The following is a 17,307-nucleotide window of genomic DNA, read 5'->3' as shown; positions in this document are numbered from 1 at the left end:
TTGGGCCGCACGCTCTCGCTGGAAAACTCGGGTGCTCCTGCTACAACTTGCCCCCGGGTGCTCCTGCTACAACTTGCCCCCTCCCTCTCAGGTCAGCCAGTTCCAGACTCCGAAGCTTGTGGCTCGAGGCGGCCGGAAGTGGAAACCGCTCAGCTGGAGCGCCTGCTGAGCAACGACTTATGCTCTCTGGGCCTCCGAGTTCCCATCAGCACGTAAACCACAGGAACTCCCAAGACTGTCGTCACCGGTGTGGGTGACCACTTTCGCCTCCGCGTGCAACACGTGGACGCCATTGGGTAGAGGCTGCTGGAGCCCGGCCAGGCGGGCGCGGTGGGCGGGGCGGCGGCCTAGTCCTGGGCCCCGAGCCCTAAGCGAAGGCCCGCTGCCGCCCGCCGCCGCCCCGCCCTCCCCCGGCTCGGGGCGGAGCCTCCGCCGGGCCTCCCCTTTATCTGCCCGCTTGCAGCCGGGATGCCGAGGGCTGTCGGGTCGCAGTCGGGCCTCCTTTTGCAACTCGGTTCGGTCGCAGGTACGGGGCTGGGGGAAAAGTGGGAAGGGCGGGCGGCGGGCAGAGGGGGCGCTCCCCGCGGGGCGGAGCGCGGGGAGCTGTGTGCAGCGGAAACTCGGGGCTACGTGAGTTGGGGGCACGTGGGGAGGGAGTGGGCGGCTGACAGCGGGGATCGGCTGGAGTGGGGCGCCACTGAGGAGGGACTGGAGCAGGAAGGAGGAGCGGAGCTGGAGGGGGAGAGTCTCAGGGAGGAGTGGGAGGAGACGGGAGGAGAGTGGAGGAGAGGGGCCATCAAAGCCGGAGGGAAGCGCATCTGTGAGGGAGTGAGCAGAGGGGCGAGCTGGCCTGGGAGGGCCGTGGTGTCCTGGAAGAGAATAGGCACGGAGCACGCTCCTTCCACTGAAGGAGGAATCTAGTGAGATTCTGGGGGCAAAAAGGGGCGTGAGTACCTGGAACTGGGTGATGTGAGGGGCTCCCAGTTGGGAAACCGGAAACCAGTGGTAAGAGCGCTGCTGGGGTCAGAGGGGCTCTTGCTCCAAAGCAGTTTAGGTCCCGTGGGAGGGGGAGGCCTCCTTTGGAGTCGGGAGAGCATGAGGTTTCCTCCTACTCAGTGAGGGAAGCACTTGCCTCAAGACTATAGGCTTTGAGGACCTCTAGAGGTTTCCCTGGGGCATGCCACCGGCCCACCCCTCCACTCCGCCCCAAGCCTGGCGGGAGTGAGAGGTTGGGCCAAGGCTGGGGAGTTTAAGAGTTAGATGTATTCTCAGGGCCCGGCTGGCTGCTCCTAGGTGGATGTCCCATTAGAGAGGGACCCAGCCTCCCATCATGTGACTTGTGCCACCGCTGAGCCCCTTAGTGATAGGCTGCTTTTCCCCAGCCTCAGTTTCCCTGCCAAGAGGTCAGTGGTGAAACTGGTCAGTGGTAAAACCCAGGTCCCTTTTCTGTCCCCCTGGGCTGGACAATTGTACCTAGCTCACCCAACCTCTCTGGGCCTGCTTTCCTCCACCGGGTGCTTCCTTTTCCTCAGAACAGTCCTGAGTCTGAGATCTTAGGAATTCCTTTAAGAGTGATTTATTTCATGCTGATCACACTTTTCAGTACAAATGGAAGCCCAAAGTGCAGTTACAAAAAACAAAAGCGTTTTCTGTTCAGTTTTGGAAGACATGGAGGAACTTTTTCTTTAAACACATTGGGCAGAACTGGGGAATTGGTTTGCATTGAGGGAGGTGACCCAGTTGCTGAGATATCAAGAAGCCAGCCAGGGATGAAAACTTTGCTTGTACAATCTGTGGCCACCCACTGGGTGCCTGGGAGTTGACCACAGCAGATGAAGGGCAAGAGCACTGGTTTTGGAGTAAGATGTGCTCTGCCTTCCTGCCTCACTCTGGGGCTGTGACACCAGCTTAGCCACAGGTTCAAAGAGTTGCTGAGAGGGAGAGGTGAAATGTGTGTAAAAGTTCTTTTTAAACAGCAAGCCACTGTAAATTATTAATGTTAATGCCTAGTCTTATTAATAATATTTCAGGCTCTGCCATATTGTGTCATCCTTGTCAGGACCCCTCAAGAGGGTTTACCTCTGACAGCCCCATTGTTAACACTGGTCTGGCTTTTTTGTTATTTTTATCTAATGAGGTTAAACTTTGCCTTTCATGGCAAGATAAAGTTGTCTTTAAGGGAGTTGCTGAAACATCAGGGCCCAGAGAAGCAACAATGAATATTTTGCATGCCAGGAAGCAGGCAAAAGAGGAAGTAGAATTATAATCAAATGATACTTAAAAGACTTAGGTGTTATTTAGTTAGGCTATTAAGCTCCAAATGGGCAGGGTATTAATACCCTTAGGGGTTACCCTTAGCTGTTAATTAGCTATTAGTTCTATGAGGGCGGTGTTTTAACTGCTTTGTTCACTGCTGAAGCTTCAGCTCTTTACACACTGTAAGCCTAAAACAAATATTGCTGGAATGTCTCAGGGACTGAAGGGCCGTTTGAAGTCATTGGTGAATTCACTCTGTCCTTTGACATTTGGAGAAACGGGGCCAAGAGCGGAAGGGACTTGTCCAGGGTCACACTGGGATTGAGTGGCTGAGTCAGGACTAGAATCCAACAAAGATAATGGAGCCCATGCTGTGCCAGAGCCAACACCTAGCTAGCATCTGTGACTTTGTTTTGCTTGAGGTAGCTATTATTATCCTCCGATTTCAAATGAAGAAACAGGCCCAGAGAGTTAAAGGGACTTTAGCAAAGTCACACAGCTGGTAAGTTCCAGACCTGAAATCCCATCCTCACATAAAAATGGGGACCTGGGTTCTCTTGAAATATCTGCCCGAGGTGAGTGGTAGATGCCCTCCCTGGGGGGAGCAGCTCTCTCCAGTTCTCCATGGTTACCACCTGGGTGGCTTCTCTCTGGGCTGGATTTTCCTGGGCCCAAGGGCATTTCATTTGTGTGGGTGAGCCCTGTCAGGGCAGGGAGCCTGTCTGCCTTGTTCACCATGTGCCCCAGCCTTGCAGCCTTGTGCCTGGCATATAGTAAGCACTGAGTAAAATCTGTGGAATGGGTATAACGCAGGGCTCTCCCACTCCAAAGCCTATTCACTACCCCATCCCCACAACTTGGTCTGCTGTTTTGCCCCCAGAGGTATCAGGGGGAGACCAGGAGGAACTAGGGGTGGCAAGCCTTGGTTGAGGAAGGAGGTGAGGAGGTTGACCTTGAGTTTAGAAAAGGGGAATGTGAATTGGGAGGGCTGGGGAGGTAGGAGAGAAGAGGAAGGTGCTGCTCAGATTGACAGAAGAATTCCCACCTGGGCCCTGGAGATCCCAGTTCTGAAGTTCAGCCAACCCAGGAGCCTCCCAAACCTGCAAGACAGGCCCCAACCAGGCCACAGGCCTCTTGCATTACCTGCTAGCACAGTCTACCCCCTCTACCCTCCTGCTCCGGGATGGGGCTCCTGGGGCTGCTGAGCTTGAGGCCCTTTTCTCTGGGGATTTCACTTCCTAGCCACTTCTCTTGGGTCAGTGGGCAAGTGCAAATCTTCAGAGTCCTGTGAATCCAGAGAGGTTACTCTGAATAGTCTTTGCTGAGAACACTTTAATTATTAAACTCCAACCAAATTTCCCTGGTCCCTAAATGCATCCTCAGAGAAAGGTAAAGATTTAAAGAGACAGATAACTTTCTAAGGCCTCCAAATCCAGTGGAGCCAGCTATCGAGGGCTAAAAGGGACCGAGTTTTTTAGAGAACCCCAAGCAAATTTTTCAAGCTGGAAATATTTTAAGTACTAATACTCAGGCTGGGGATATTTCAAATACTACTACTCTTAATAATAATAATTACTACTACTATTAGTAATTAATACTAATAATAGGAATCATTTATTGAATCCCTAAACAGTGCTAAAACTGTTCTCATAAATTTAATCTTTGTAGCAGTCTACGAGGTAGATAATATAATTCTTATGTGGGAGCTGAGGATCAGAGAAGGTAAGTCACTTGTCTTAGGTCACACAGCTAGTATGTTATGGAATCAGGAGTCAAACCTGGTTTGTCCAAATCTGAAGTCCATCTCGTTCACGAGCCTTTATAGTGTCTCTTTTCTCCTTGGTTCCTAACTCCCTTTCATTGTGATTCCCACTGAGTAGAGGACAGAAGCCAGTCAAGTTTGCCTCACATTCATGAACCAGGCCCTGGACACCTGGTCTCAGCCCAGCTTTGCCCACCTTGCTGTGTGATCTTGGGTAAGTCACAACATTTCAGCTAGCCCTCGGTTTCCCCAAATGTTTCATGCCAAGGTTAACCACAAGCTTCCTTCTGCAGCTGAGGCCTGGCTAGGGATGCAGAGTTTAGCCTGGATTTGACCAATGTGGGAGTGGTAATGGAGGGAGGCGAGAGGGTGGAGGTTGTCTTTAGCCCCACCCTCTGGTGACATCACACCCTCTGGTGACATCACACAAGACCCCTACAGTCCCTGGAAGCCCCACCCCTAGTGACCCTCACCTGTGGAAGTGCCACCCAGTGCTTGGCATCTGGCAAATTTGCCCTGTTCCACAGCAGAAGTCATCAGCCCCCAGGTTCAAGAGAAATCCTTAGGTAACCTGTGCAATTAGGGAGACTTGGAGGGGGGGCCATGGAGGTGTACTGGATTGGGGTGGGATGCCTGGAAAAGCCAGGTTCTGGCAGCCTGGTGGGCAGACTACTCAAAGGATGCCCTGAGGGTGCCCTCTGAATACTCACCCTCATCCTTCTGGCTCTTGCTAGACTCCTGCCCCTGCTTCTTTCCCCTGGATCCAGGGCCCCTTTCCATGGAGTCAGGAGATGGGAACTAACTCTGAAAATAGAGCTATTCAAATGGAATGGGGCCACTGGTCTAAAGGTCTAAAGGAAATAGGGCAACTGGACCTCTGTCATCCCAGTATGCAGCCTCTGGGTTCTGTGCTTAGGGCCCACTGTGTCTGGGGGAGAGGAAGGGCTGCGAGTGAGCTATCACCCACCTGAGGAGGTAGCTGTGAGCCAGGGCTTCATTGGTGCAGAGAGAGTGGGTAACTGGTAACTGGGTGAGTCTGAGGTCCCTGGATGCAAGTCAGTTGCTAGAAGCCTAAGGAAATAATTTACGGGAAAGGACCTGGTTGCCTGCTTTAGACCAGTGTTTTCCAAAGTAGTTCTTTGGGATGCAGTTAGGTGTGACAAGAAGCAGGGCAGCAGGAGTGGCTGAGAGTATCTGCGCTCTGCAGTCGGGGAGCTGGGTCTGGATCCTGGCTCCATCTCTCTCTCCCTCTCTCTCTCTCCCTCTCTCTTTCTCTCTCTCTCTCTGTGTATGGCCTTGGCTAAGGAGCTCCAACCTCTCTGAATTTCACTCAACAACAAAATGGGCACAGTAATACCTACCTCACAGGCTAGTTATGAGAATTAATTGCAACAAGGCTATGAAGAGTGAGCATATAGTAAACACTTACTACATTTCAGCTAGCTTTATAATATAATCATTACTGGGAAAGGAATCCTTGGTCACGTAAGCTTGGCAAATGTAGGTTCAACAAAGTGAAGCAGGCTTCTTTGGTGCAGACCTTCTCCGAGCCTTTAATATGCTGTTATGACTTGGGAAGTTCTAAGAGTGGGATGTGGAGCATCGGACTGGACTTAACACATCACAGGGACTCAGGAACTAAGGCACCATCGAATGTCATCACCCCCTGGTCTTTGCCCTCATGGTGGAATGGAAACATGGCTGGATTGGGCAACTCTGGGGAAGGCCTTGCTGTCTCTGGGCTCTTGTTTTCTCAATGTAAAACAAAAGAGCTGCAAGATGCTTTCAGAGGCCTTTTCTGGTCCCCTGAGGTTCTGAGCTGGGAAGACAAAGTTGTAGACAAGGGTAGAGGCCAGACTGTTGAGGCTAAAGCCCTGTCTCTTGGGGAGGAGAAGAAATCCAGTGCTGGCTCCTCAACCAGCAAGTGGGCCAGGGGAGTTCTTATGCTCTGGACAGAAGTGGCCCCACTAATTAGTTCATCAGCAAGGTCTGCTTCCTAAACCTGCCAGGCTGTCTGGGAATAGAAAGTAGTGGTGTAATGACATTTAATTCTTTCCTCCCTACCAGACGAGGAAAGGCCAGAGACCAGAGCTGACTCCAGAATGTAATGCAGGAGGAGCTCAGGGATGCAAATCAGGCTCGGGATGTGGAGGAGTGTGGGCTGGGGGCTTGTCTTGATGTCGCCTTTGCATAGCAAGCACATTGCATTTACTTGGACCATGTGCGAATTATTGGGTGGCTTTGGGGGTGATCACGGTGCTGCTGGTGGCGGGGAACTTGAGTGCAGATCTTCTTGCCACTTAGAATGACTGGTGCAAAGGAAGTTGCAATAAGTATCTGATGAATGATGGACAGAGTACATCTGGCTGCTGAGTCCAATAAGCTTCTTGGGGGAGAATCCGAGGGAGGGGGGTTGTCTGTCTAGCTAGTTGTCTGGCTAGTTTTTCAACAGATATTTGATTTAATGAATGAAACAGTGAATAATGATAAGCCTAAATTAAGCAATTGGTACCAGGCAAAAGCAGTATATAATTATGAAATGATTAATAGTACTTGCCACCTTGTTTTGCAAAGGGCAGTTTAAGGAAGTGGATAAGATTGCAAACTGAGTTTATATCATGCCTCTGCCACTTCCTAGGCAGGGTACTTAACTTCTCTGTGCCTCAGTTTCCTTATCTGAAAAATGGGCATAATGATAATACCTATCTGATAGGGTGCTATGATGATTAAATGAGTCAAATATGCATAAAGTGCTTAAGACACTGACACATAGCACATGCTGTGTAAGCATGTGCTATGCTTTGTTTTCCTCTTTATAACCTCTACCATATCATGAAGTTCCTGAAGGCAGGGATCAAATTCTTGTCCACTCTCCAGCCCACCCCCACCTTTGGGACCCGGCACAGGACATGAGGCAGAGAAGGGGCTCAGTAAGTGTTTGCTAAATGAATGAATGAATGAATGTGTTTTAAATGCTAAATTGTATAACCCATTATAGATCTCCCACAGGGAGAAGTGAGGGGGCATTAAGGAAGTCCCCTGGAGGTGGCAGCTTGTACTGGTTTTAAAGGATTTCAGTAGAGGGAAAGGAAGTTGGCACAGGGTCTGACATTTGGGTTAGGTGGGAAATGAGGGTCGGAGCAGGTCATGGGGTCTTGAATGCCAGGTGAGGGGTTAGATTGGATTTATTTGCAATTAGCAATGGTGGAAGGGCTGGAGAGGGGAACTTTTGAGTGAGGGTGTGGCTGAGGGAAAGGGCTGTTTTTATAGGATCAGTTGTTACTAGGGACTTTCGGGAAAAAAGTGGCTTTTCAAGTTGGGCCTTGAAGGCTATGAAGTATTATCAGGATGCTATTATGTTGTTTTTTCATTCAACAAACATTGAGCACCAGCTACCTGCTAAGCACCAGGGGTTCACAAAATAATAAGACAAACTGCCTGCCCTGGAGGAGCTTGCACTAACAATTTAATGCCCGTAAGAAGTATTATAATGGTCAAAGGATTGTAGGCACTCAAGTTAGAGGGGTCATCATTGGAGGACCTCCAGGGAAAGTGTCACAGAAGAAATGGGTTTTGAGGGATGAATAGGAGTTTGCCAGATGGGCAAGATGAGGTAAATGGCTCAGATGGAGGGAACAGCTTGTGCAGAGCTATAGACATATGAAACATCAGGCCCACGGTTTTGATGAGGCTGTGGCTGGATGTGAAGTGCACTGTGGTTGAGTAATAAGGCTAGGAAAGGTAGTAGGGACCAGATCATGTAGGGTGATGTAGGGTCAATGGCAGACCCTGGCCACTCTGAAGGAGCTAAAGGTAGAGGCAGCAGGTCTGTTAGCAAGGTCATTGTCAGGTAAACACTGATGGCAGCATGAACACAGGAGAAAACAATGAGGGTTGCTGTATGGAGCCTGGACTGGAAAGAAGTAGGATGACATAGTGAGCCTCTTTAACACATGCCTCAAACATTTACTGAACACCTACTATGTGCCAGGCACTGTTCTAGGCACTTGGGATACATCAGGGAGAAGAACAATCATGAGTCAGAGCTGAGCTCTCCCTTAGGACAACTCCTCTCCTCTTAAACTCAGTGTAGGGATAAGGGGGTGGGGAAGAGCACAGCCCCCCAACTGCTGCTCACGGGGCAGGAGGGTGAGGACACCAGCCCCCTGACCTTGTTTGGGCCTCTCTCCCAGCTCCTCGCCCCACCCACAGCCATGGCCACAATGGTGGCCCAGAAGCTCAGCCACCTCCTGCCCAGTTTGCGGCAGGTCCACCAGATGCCTCAGCCGTCTGTGCAGCCAGAGCCTGTGTTCACAGTGGACCGAGCCGAGGTGCCGCCCCTCTTCTGGAAGCCATACATCTATGTGGGCTACCGGCCACTGCATCGGACCTGGCGCTTCTACTTCCGCACACTGTTCCAGCAGCACAACGAGGCGGTGAACGTCTGGACCCACCTGCTGGCGGCCCTGGTGCTGCTGCTGCGGCTGGCCATCTTTGTGGGGACCATGGACTTCTGGGGAGACCTGCACGCCCTGCCCCTCTTCATCATTGTCCTCACCTCCTTCACCTACCTCTCCCTCAGTGCCTTGGCTCACCTCCTGCAGGCCAAGTCTGAGTTCTGGCATTACAGCTTCTTCTTCCTGGACTACGTGGGTGTGGCTGTGTACCAGTTTGGCAGTGCCCTGGCACACTTCTACTACGCCATTGAGCCCGCGTGGCATGCCCAGGTGCAGACCTTTTACCTGCCCATGGCTGCCTTTCTCGCCTGGCTTTCCTGCGCTGGCTCCTGCTACAACAAGTACATCCAGAAGCCTGGCCTGCTGGGCCGCACTTGCCAGGAGGTGCCCTCGGCGCTGGCCTACGCACTGGACATCAGCCCCGTGGTGCACCGCATCCTCGTGTCCCCCAACCCTGCCATGGACGACCCGGCTCTTCTCTACCACAAATGCCAGGTGGTCTTCTTTCTGCTGGCTGCCACTTTCTTCTCTGCCTTCATGCCTGAGCGCTGGTTCCCTGGCAGCTGCCACGTCTTTGGGCAGGGCCACCAGCTCTTCCATGTCTTCTTGGTGCTGTGCACGCTGGCTCAGCTGGAGGCCGTGACGCTGGACTATGAGGCCCGGCGGCCCATTTATGAGCCTCTGCACGCCCGCTGGCCCCAAAACTTCTCCGGCCTCTTCTTGCTTACTGTAGGCAGCAGCATCCTCACTGCATTCCTTCTGAGCCAGCTGGTACGGCGCAAACTCAATCTCGAGCGGAAGACCCAGTGAAGGGGGTGGCAGCTGGTAGGGAGGGAGGTATAGTGGGGGCCCAAGGGTCCGGGCTTGGCTCCAGATGGGAACAAGGCCTGGTAAAATTGCTTGTGTCTGGCCCGCGGTGACTTCTGTGCGCACACCTCAGCTGCCAAGGGGGGCACTGGCCAGTCCTTGGATTTGAGGATTGGCTGGAGCTGCTGGGGTCCACTTCAGGGCCTGCCCCAGCCCCCTGCCCTGGGAGAGGGAAAGAGAAAGATGTGGGCTACCCTGGTTTGCCTCCCCCCATTGCCTCTCACTTAGGGGTGAGGATAGAGGATCAGCTGGGGCCAAGACCCTGGCCTGGGCCTTCCAGATTATCTGGGAGGGGGTGAAGTTGGGATTTAGGTCAGAGTCAGATCTGAGCTGAGAGACAGGGAAAGCATCAGCAGCTGCCCTCTACCCAGATTTCACTGGTGGATAGGGAAAGGACAGGCCCAAAATGTGTGCAGGATCTTACCATTCTTGAACCCCAGCCTGAAGTTTTGGTGCTGCAGAGAGCCCCCAAAGATAGAAGATTGTGCCAGGTAGAAATGGATCCCATCCAGTGCCCCATACCTCTTCAGTCACTGTCCCAGACAGTGAGCCCTGACCCTCCTAGCTCTGGCCTCAATGTCCCACACACCCTGTTCCCAGTGTCTTTCCTGGTTCCCTTGTTCATGATTCAGTATTTATCCATTTAGTGTTTCTTGGGCCTCTGCTCAGAGGCAGGCCACTGACTGGGCTCCGTGGATCAATGCAGGATGGTAAAGGCTTTAATATCAGAATGAACCGTCAGGGGAAGCACTGAGGAGGGAATAATTAGTGTTGCCTGGGACCCTCAGGGTCTTGGGTTGGGAAGGGTGAATAGGAGTTTACACGTGGAGAAGAGGAAGGGCATTCCAGGTAGAGGGAAAAACTTGTCCAAAGGCCAAGAGGTATGGAAGGAGGAGTTCACTGCGGCTGGAGTTAGGAGTGGTCTGGACTCTGATGTCCTGGAAGCAATAAAGTGACTGTGATAAGAGCTGCCTCTTTGCTTTTTGTCTCCTATCCTAGAGAGGGAGCCCTGGTGCCCCTTGAACCTGTTCACTGTGTTGGAGGAGGTTTTCAGGGGGAGGCTGGGGGTGGGCATAGGGAGGAGGGGACAGATCTTGTCTTATCTTTGCCTGGGGGTGGGGTTGGGGTCTTATTCACTATATATGTGAACTTTTTTTTTTTTTGGTAGGAAAGGTGGGGCAGTTTTATTACTAAATAAGTTTTAGAAGTTAAAAGAATGTGTTTAAAAATATATAATTTGACAAAGATTTCACTTTTTGGTTTTTCAATCAAGGAGGATCTTATATGTTAACTTTTATGATATTGTTATATGTTAATGTTTACAGTATTGCCTTTTCCACAGTACATAAGCAATATATGGTAATATATGTACAGTGAAGGAAAATTAGGAAGTACAGGTAAGAAAAGCAAAAAAACCCTAAATGAATAAGAAATACCACTCCACTGCTAAAATATCCTGTTATACATATAGTACATCTATGGAGATTGTGGTTGTGGTTGCCAGCATTTTTGCATTTCTGAGGGGCTCTCAGAATTTACAAAGTACTTTCACAAACCTTATTTGATCCTCTTTAAAATCCAAGGCCACACAGTAAGCGAGAAAAGCAATACTGAAAGCTAATTCTTGACTGCAAATTTTTAGTTTTCATTCTACTTAACGTTTTCTAAATCCTCTCCCATGAGGTTTCATAGTTATACTTAGCTTTTTGTTTCTTGTTTTGAATTACAAAAGTAATCCATTTAAGGTACTGTTGAGGACCCTAGCTTTTTGCAGTTGGCGGACCAGAGCCTCCTCTCCTCTTCCTTTTGAGATGTTCGTGAGGATTCAGCGATAAGACAAGGAAAAACCCTGATAGTTATCAGTAAGAAAGTCCAACTAACTCAGCAAAAAGAAAATGTGCATTCCTTGTGCAGTGTCACGAACGCGTTCACACAGCACAGTTCTGGAATACAACTTTCGAATGAGAAAACCAGCAAGAACGTGGCCTTGGTAACATTAAGCAGTGAGGCTGGCAGGGTTTAGGGAAGGGGCGGGGCTTGGGTCGGGGCGAAGCTGACGCTGGGGGCGGTGCCTGAGCGGGGGCCGCCGCGGCGTAGCTCCGCTCCCGGCGTTGGCGCGAGATTCGAACGTCGGCGGAGTCAGTTATGGCGGTTCTTTGAGGCGGCCGGACTCCCACTCCGTTACCCCGTTGTCTTAGTCTCCTCAGCGGCCATGAGGCGCAGAGGCCCGGAGGAGGAGGAGGCCTGCGGCGTGTGGCTGGACGCGGCGGCGCTGAAGAGGAGGAAAGCGCAGGTAGGGCGTTGAGGCGAGAGAGGGTGTTGGGGGAGGTGTTAGAGGCCCGGAGGCGTGAGAAGGGAGGAGTTTGGGGGGACCGGGATGTGATGTGGAGATGGAGTCGGGGACCGAGAACGAATAGCTTTGGCGGTTCAGGGGAGAGAGGGGCTGGAGTCTGAAGAAGGTTGAAAAATGGGGTTTGGGAAGGGTGGAGAGAAAATGGGGGCGGAAGGCAGGCAGGCAGGCTGGCGGGGGGGTGGGGTGGGGTGTGTGTGGAGAGACTGGGGCAGCGAGGTTTAGAGGTGAGGGAAGAGGGTGGAGAGAAAATTTGCTCCGAGGAGCGTAATGCAGCAGACCCCTTAACTCGGAGTCCCTTCAAGATGGTAGCAGAGGCTGAAATACGGAGGGGTGGGTGCATATGCAAACTTCGGAAGTTCTCGCCCGGAGGTCCGTTTCTTCCCTACTTGTCAGGTTGCCCGCCATCTACCTGCCCAGAACATGTTACTTTAGGGGAAAAAATAGAAGAGACGGGGAGGGGAGCTGGCCTAATATTTATTAAGCATCCGCTGGGTGCCACATACTGTATTAAGTATTTAATATGTGTTATATGTGTCATCACCCTTATGGAAATGAGGAAACTGAGGTGAGGTAATGAACCCGGGTTCACCCAACTAGGAGAATTGGAAATCCCACCCAGGTTTGGCACATATGCAAGATTTTCTATTAGTCATTACAAAGAAACAAAAGTATGGGATAATAGTAGTTAATGTTTATTGAGCATTTTAAGCTGGACACTGCTGAAAATTTGTTATTTGGTGCAATTCTATGTAGTAGTAATATAATGATACCCATTTTACACATGAAAAACAGGCTCAAAGCAGACACTAACAGCAGAGTTCTAGCTCTTAAGTTGCTTACAGTCATGTGGGGAAGAAAAGATGTACAGATAATAGCAATATGTAATTTATTGACTACTTTCTATGTGTCAGGCACTTTGCTGGGACGTTACATGCCTTATCAGTGGCAGGTACTCAAAATTCAATGAAGTAGGTACTGTCATTATCTCTGTTTTATATTTCTCATATATATTTGGTCTTTGTCTTTGGTTCTTGGCTCACAGCTCCTAAAACCCTTGGAATTTCCTGTGTTATGAGTGATAATGGTGTCTTTTATATTTAATGAGGTGACTTTTGGAAAGCCCTTAGGTAACCTAAGGATGGGCTGGTTGCCAGGAGAGCCATCCTTGTGATTAGAGGGTTGGAACTTTCACTCCCTCCATTCCCCTACCTCTAAGGGGAGAAGGGCTGGAGATTGAATTCAGTTGCCAATGACCATTGCTTAAATCAATCATGTCTATGTAATAAAGCCTCCATTAAAAACCCAAATGGACAGGGTTCAGAGAGTTTCCAGGTTGGTGAACATGTGGAGGTTCAGGGAGAGGGGCACGCCTGGAGAGGGCATGGAAGCTGCATACCCCTTCCCACATACCCTGCCCTATGCGTCTCTTCTATCTGGCTGTTCCTGAGTTATATCCTTTTATAACAAACCGGTGATCTAGCAAGTAAAATGTTTCTGTGAATTCTGTGAGCCACTCTAGCAGTTGAACTCGAGGAGGGGGTTGTGGGGACCTCTGATCTATAGCCAGCTAGTCAGAAGTATAGTTAATAACCTGGACTTGGGATTGGCATCCTGAGTAGGAGGGGGTTGTTGGAACCCCTAATCTATAGCCAGTTGGTCAGAAGCACAGGTAATAGATAGATAGATAGATAAATAAATATATTTATGTATTTCCCCCACAAATGAGATTATATCAGACAGTTTGTTCTGCTACTCACCTTTCACTAAATATATGATGGAGCACTTTCCATGTGAGACATACGGGTTTTAGTATGGGTTTTTAAAAAGACCATTTTGGGACGTCCCTGGTGGTCCAGTGGCTAAGGCTCAGCGCTCCCAATGCAGAGGGCCTGGGTTCGATCCCTGGTCAAAGAACTAGATCCCATGTGCTGCAACTAAGAGTTCACAGGTCGCAACTAAAGATCCCACATGCCGCAACTAAAAAAAAAAAAAAAAAAGATCCTGCATGCCTCAAGTAGAAAACAGATCCCGCATGCCACAACTAAAGATCCTGCATGCCACAACGAAGATCCCGCGTGCCGCAACTAAAACTCGGTGCAGCCAAATAGATAAATATTTTAAAAAGAAAGACCGTTTTAATTTCCGTGATTTTCAAATGTGGTGTTTTAACTTTGTTGCCTCTATATTAAAATATTGGAGAAAATTTTTTAACAAAGGTTTTCCTGTACATTAAAGAGGTAAAAATATTTAGCATTTGATTTGTATATTTGCTGTCTCTTAAGTGTATTATATTTAAAATGTCATTATAACTTAGAAAATAATTTCTGTTTCTTCTTCATCTATGATGCAGTTTAGTTCCCTACCCTTGAGATATGTAGCAGAGAAGGAGAAGTGGACTTAACTAAGAGGGAGACAGAAATGCAAAGATATCAGAAATCTTGGCCGAGTCATCAGTGGTTTCTCCACCAGCCTTGGAGGAACACTGAATGCCACTCTGACATTCTGCAACTTTATTAACTTTCAGTCCATCAGCAAATGCTATGGACTGTGCCTTCAAATGTATTTAGAATGTCATCATTTCCTACTGTTTCTACTGCTGCCACCTGAGCCAGAGTGACCCTTTGCTCACTGTTAAGTTTAAAACCATTTAGTGGTTTCTTACCTTCTAGTAAAAACCAAAATCTTTTTAATGCTCATAAGACACCATCTGGTCTTGTGTGCCCTCTTATGCCTTTTAGACCTCATCTGCTCTTCTCTCTGCCTCTGCTCCAACCATACTGGCCTTCTTGCTGTCTTTCAAGGCAAGTACGTCTGTGCTTGAGACTTTTATATACTTGTGCCTGAAGTGCAAAGGGATTAGAGAGCCACATTGCTCTGCTCCTTCATTTGTTCAAACATCAACTTAACTGAGTTTTTTCTTAACCATCCTTTCCCTTATCCTCTTCTCCCCATACTTCTAACTACCTTAATCTTGCTTTGTTTTTCTCCATAGTACTTTTAACCATCAGACACATTATATGCTGCATATTTACTTTTTCATTTATTGTCTTTCTTCCCCTACTAGAATGAAAGTTCCATTAGGCAGTCCTTCAGAAACTTTCTGGCATGTAATAGGTACTCAGTAAACATTTATTGAATGAGCAAATGAGTGAATGAGTTAATCTATCTGGTGGGCTTGGCTTTCAGAAATGCAGATGGAATGGAGCAGTGGGTGGCAGCTGGAAGGACTTTGAAGGGAATGCTAGTGAAAGCTTGAAGAGCTTTTTAGGAACTGTTTCTAGAAGTCTGATGACCTTGGAGGAGGCTTTGGGTGAGGGTTTAAAGGAAAGTGAGAAAAATCTTGGAAAGTGGTTACGCACTGACAAAGTTTAGCAACACTGTTGGCTGTAGTAAAGTGGGAGGTAGAAAATGTACCTAATGAACTGGATGATGTAGCTAAGGAGATTTCCAGGCAGTGTGTTAAAGGTGCTAGCTGGGTTTTTTTTTTGGCTGGTTATAGCAGAAAGCTAGAGGAGAGAGAGACGCTGAAGGAAAGTCTGTTAAAAAGAAGCATAGCCTAGCTGGTTTTTGAAAATTCCCAGCCTCTCCAGGCAGCACACAGTGGGATTTATTTATTGATTTATTTATTTACTTATATTAAACTAAAAAAAATTGAAGTATAGTTGCTGTACAATATTATATAAGTTAAAGGTGTACAATATATTGATTCACAGTTTTTAAAGGTTATACTTCATTTATAGTTGTAAAATACTGGCTATATTCCCTTTGTTGTACAATATATCCTTGTAGCTTATTTTATTTTATTTATTTTTTTAATAGATCTTTATTGGAGTATAATTGCTTCACAATACTGTGTTAGTTTCTGTTATACACCAAAGTGAATCAGCCATATGCATACATATGTCCCCATATCCCCTCCCTCTTGAGCCTCTCTCCCATCCTCCCTATCCCACCCATCTAGGTCATTGCAAAGCACAGAGTTGATCTCCCTGTGCTATGCTGCTGCTTCCCACTAGCTAACTATTTTACATTCAGTAGTGTATATATGTCGATGCTACTCTCACTTTGCCCCAGCTTCCCCCTCCCACCCCATGTCCTCAGGTCCATTCTCTATGTCTGCATCTTTATTCCTGCCCTGCAACTAGGTTCATCAGTACCATTTTTTTCTTTTTTTTTGATTCCATATATATGTGTAAGAATACGGTATTTGTTTTTCTCTTTCTGACTTCACTCCGTATGACAGACTCTAGGTCCATCCACCTCACTACAAATAACTCAATTTCGTTTCTTTTTATGGCTGAGTAATATTTCATTATGTATATGTGCCACATCTTCTTTATCCATTCATCTGTCGATGGACACTTAGGTTGGTGCCATGTCCTGGCTGTTGTAAATAGCGCTGCAGTGAACATTGTGGTACATGTCTCTCTTTTTAAAATTTATTTATTTATTTATTTATGGCTGCATTGGGTCTTTGTTGCTGCGCGTGGGCTTTCTCTAGTTGCGGTGAGTGGGGGCTACTCTTTATTGCAGTGTGTGGGCTTCTCATTGTGGTGGCTTCTCTTTGTTGCGGAGCACGAGCTTTAGGCATGCAAGCTTCAGTAGCTGTGGCACGTGGGCTCAGTAGTTGTGGCTCGTGGGCTCTAGAGCACAGGCTCAGTAGTTGTGGCGCACTGGTTTAGTTGCTCCGCGACATGTGGGATCTTCCTGGACCAGGGCTCGAACCCATGTCCCCTGCATTGGCAGGCGGATTCTTAACCACTGCGCCATCAGGGAAGCCCACTTGTCTCTTTTTTTTTTTTTTTTTTTATGTATGTATGTATGGCTGTGTTGGGTCTTCGTTTCTGTGCGAGGGCTTTCTCTAGTTGCGGCAAGCGGGGGCCACCCTTCATCGCGGTGCGCGGGCCTCTCACTATCGCGGCCCCTCCCGTTGCAGAGCACAGGCTCCAGACGCGCAGGCTCAGTAATTGTGGCTCACGGGCAGAGTTGCTCCGCGGTATGTGGGATCCTCCCAGACCAGGGCTCGAACCCGCGTCCCCTGCATTGGCAGGCAGATTCTCAACCACTGCGCCACCAGGGAAGCCCCACTTGTCTCTTTTTGAATTATGGTTTTCTCAGGGTATATGCCCAGTAGTGGGATTGCTGGGTCATATAGTAGTTCTATTTTTAGTTTTTTAAGGAACCTCCATACTGTTTTCCATAGTGGTTATATCAATTTACATTCCCACCAAGAGTGCAGGAGGGTTCCCTTTTCACCACACCCTTTCCAGCATTTATTGTTTCTAGATTTTTTGATAATAGCCATCATGACTAGCGTGAGGTGATACCTCATTGTAGTTTTGATTTGCAGTTCTCTAATAATTAATGATGTTGAGCATCTTTTCATGTGCCTCTAGGCCATCTATATGTCTTCCTTGGTGAAATGTCTATTTAGGTCTTCGGCCCCCTTTTTTTTTTTTTTTTTTTTTAAGGTGTAGGCTTATTTATTTATTTATTTGTGGTTATGTTGGGTCTTCGTTTCTGTGCGAGGGCTTTCTCTAGTTGTGGCAAGTGGGGGCCACTCTTCATTGCGGTGTGTGGGCCTCTCACTATCACGGCCTCTCTTGTTGCGG

At 48.6% G+C, this 17,307-nt stretch overlaps 2 protein-coding genes across 5 annotated transcripts in view; both read left to right on the top strand.

The window, feature by feature from the left end:
* The first annotated feature begins 390 nt into the window (after positions 1-390).
* On the top strand, positions 391-10,307 carry PAQR7 (progestin and adipoQ receptor family member 7). Of its 2 annotated transcripts, XM_007178683.2 has the most exons (3): positions 391-526; positions 4,137-4,232; positions 8,212-10,307. In XM_007178683.2, exon 3 carries the CDS (start codon positions 8,233-8,235, stop codon positions 9,283-9,285), a length of 1,053 nt encoding a protein of 350 aa, XP_007178745.1. In that variant the 5' UTR covers positions 391-526; positions 4,137-4,232; positions 8,212-8,232; the 3' UTR covers positions 9,286-10,307. The 2 variants fall into 2 exon arrangements, with proteins under 2 accessions (XP_007178745.1, XP_007178746.1); XM_007178684.2 differs by lacking the exon at positions 4,137-4,232 and having other exon boundaries at positions 398-526.
* Positions 10,308-11,437: 1,130 nt separating this feature from the next.
* AUNIP (aurora kinase A and ninein interacting protein) overlaps positions 11,438-17,307 on the top strand; it is a 31,399-nt gene continuing 25,529 nt past the window's right edge. For all 3 annotated transcript variants that reach the window (XR_009008378.1, XM_057546936.1, XM_057546923.1), the window contains exon 1: positions 11,438-11,635. Coding sequence is in view for 2 of the 3 variants with exons in the window: in XM_057546936.1 (XP_057402919.1) it covers positions 11,555-11,635 (81 nt within the window). In the remaining variant the exon portion in view is untranslated. The remainder of the gene's footprint in view (positions 11,636-17,307) is intronic.

This window comes from Balaenoptera acutorostrata, chromosome 1, assembly GCF_949987535.1.
Source record: "Balaenoptera acutorostrata chromosome 1, mBalAcu1.1, whole genome shotgun sequence".
NCBI classification, from domain to species: domain Eukaryota; kingdom Metazoa; phylum Chordata; class Mammalia; order Artiodactyla; family Balaenopteridae; genus Balaenoptera; species Balaenoptera acutorostrata.
Note: the sequence above shows the minus strand (reverse complement) of the source record. Positions and strands in the feature narration are given on the sequence as shown.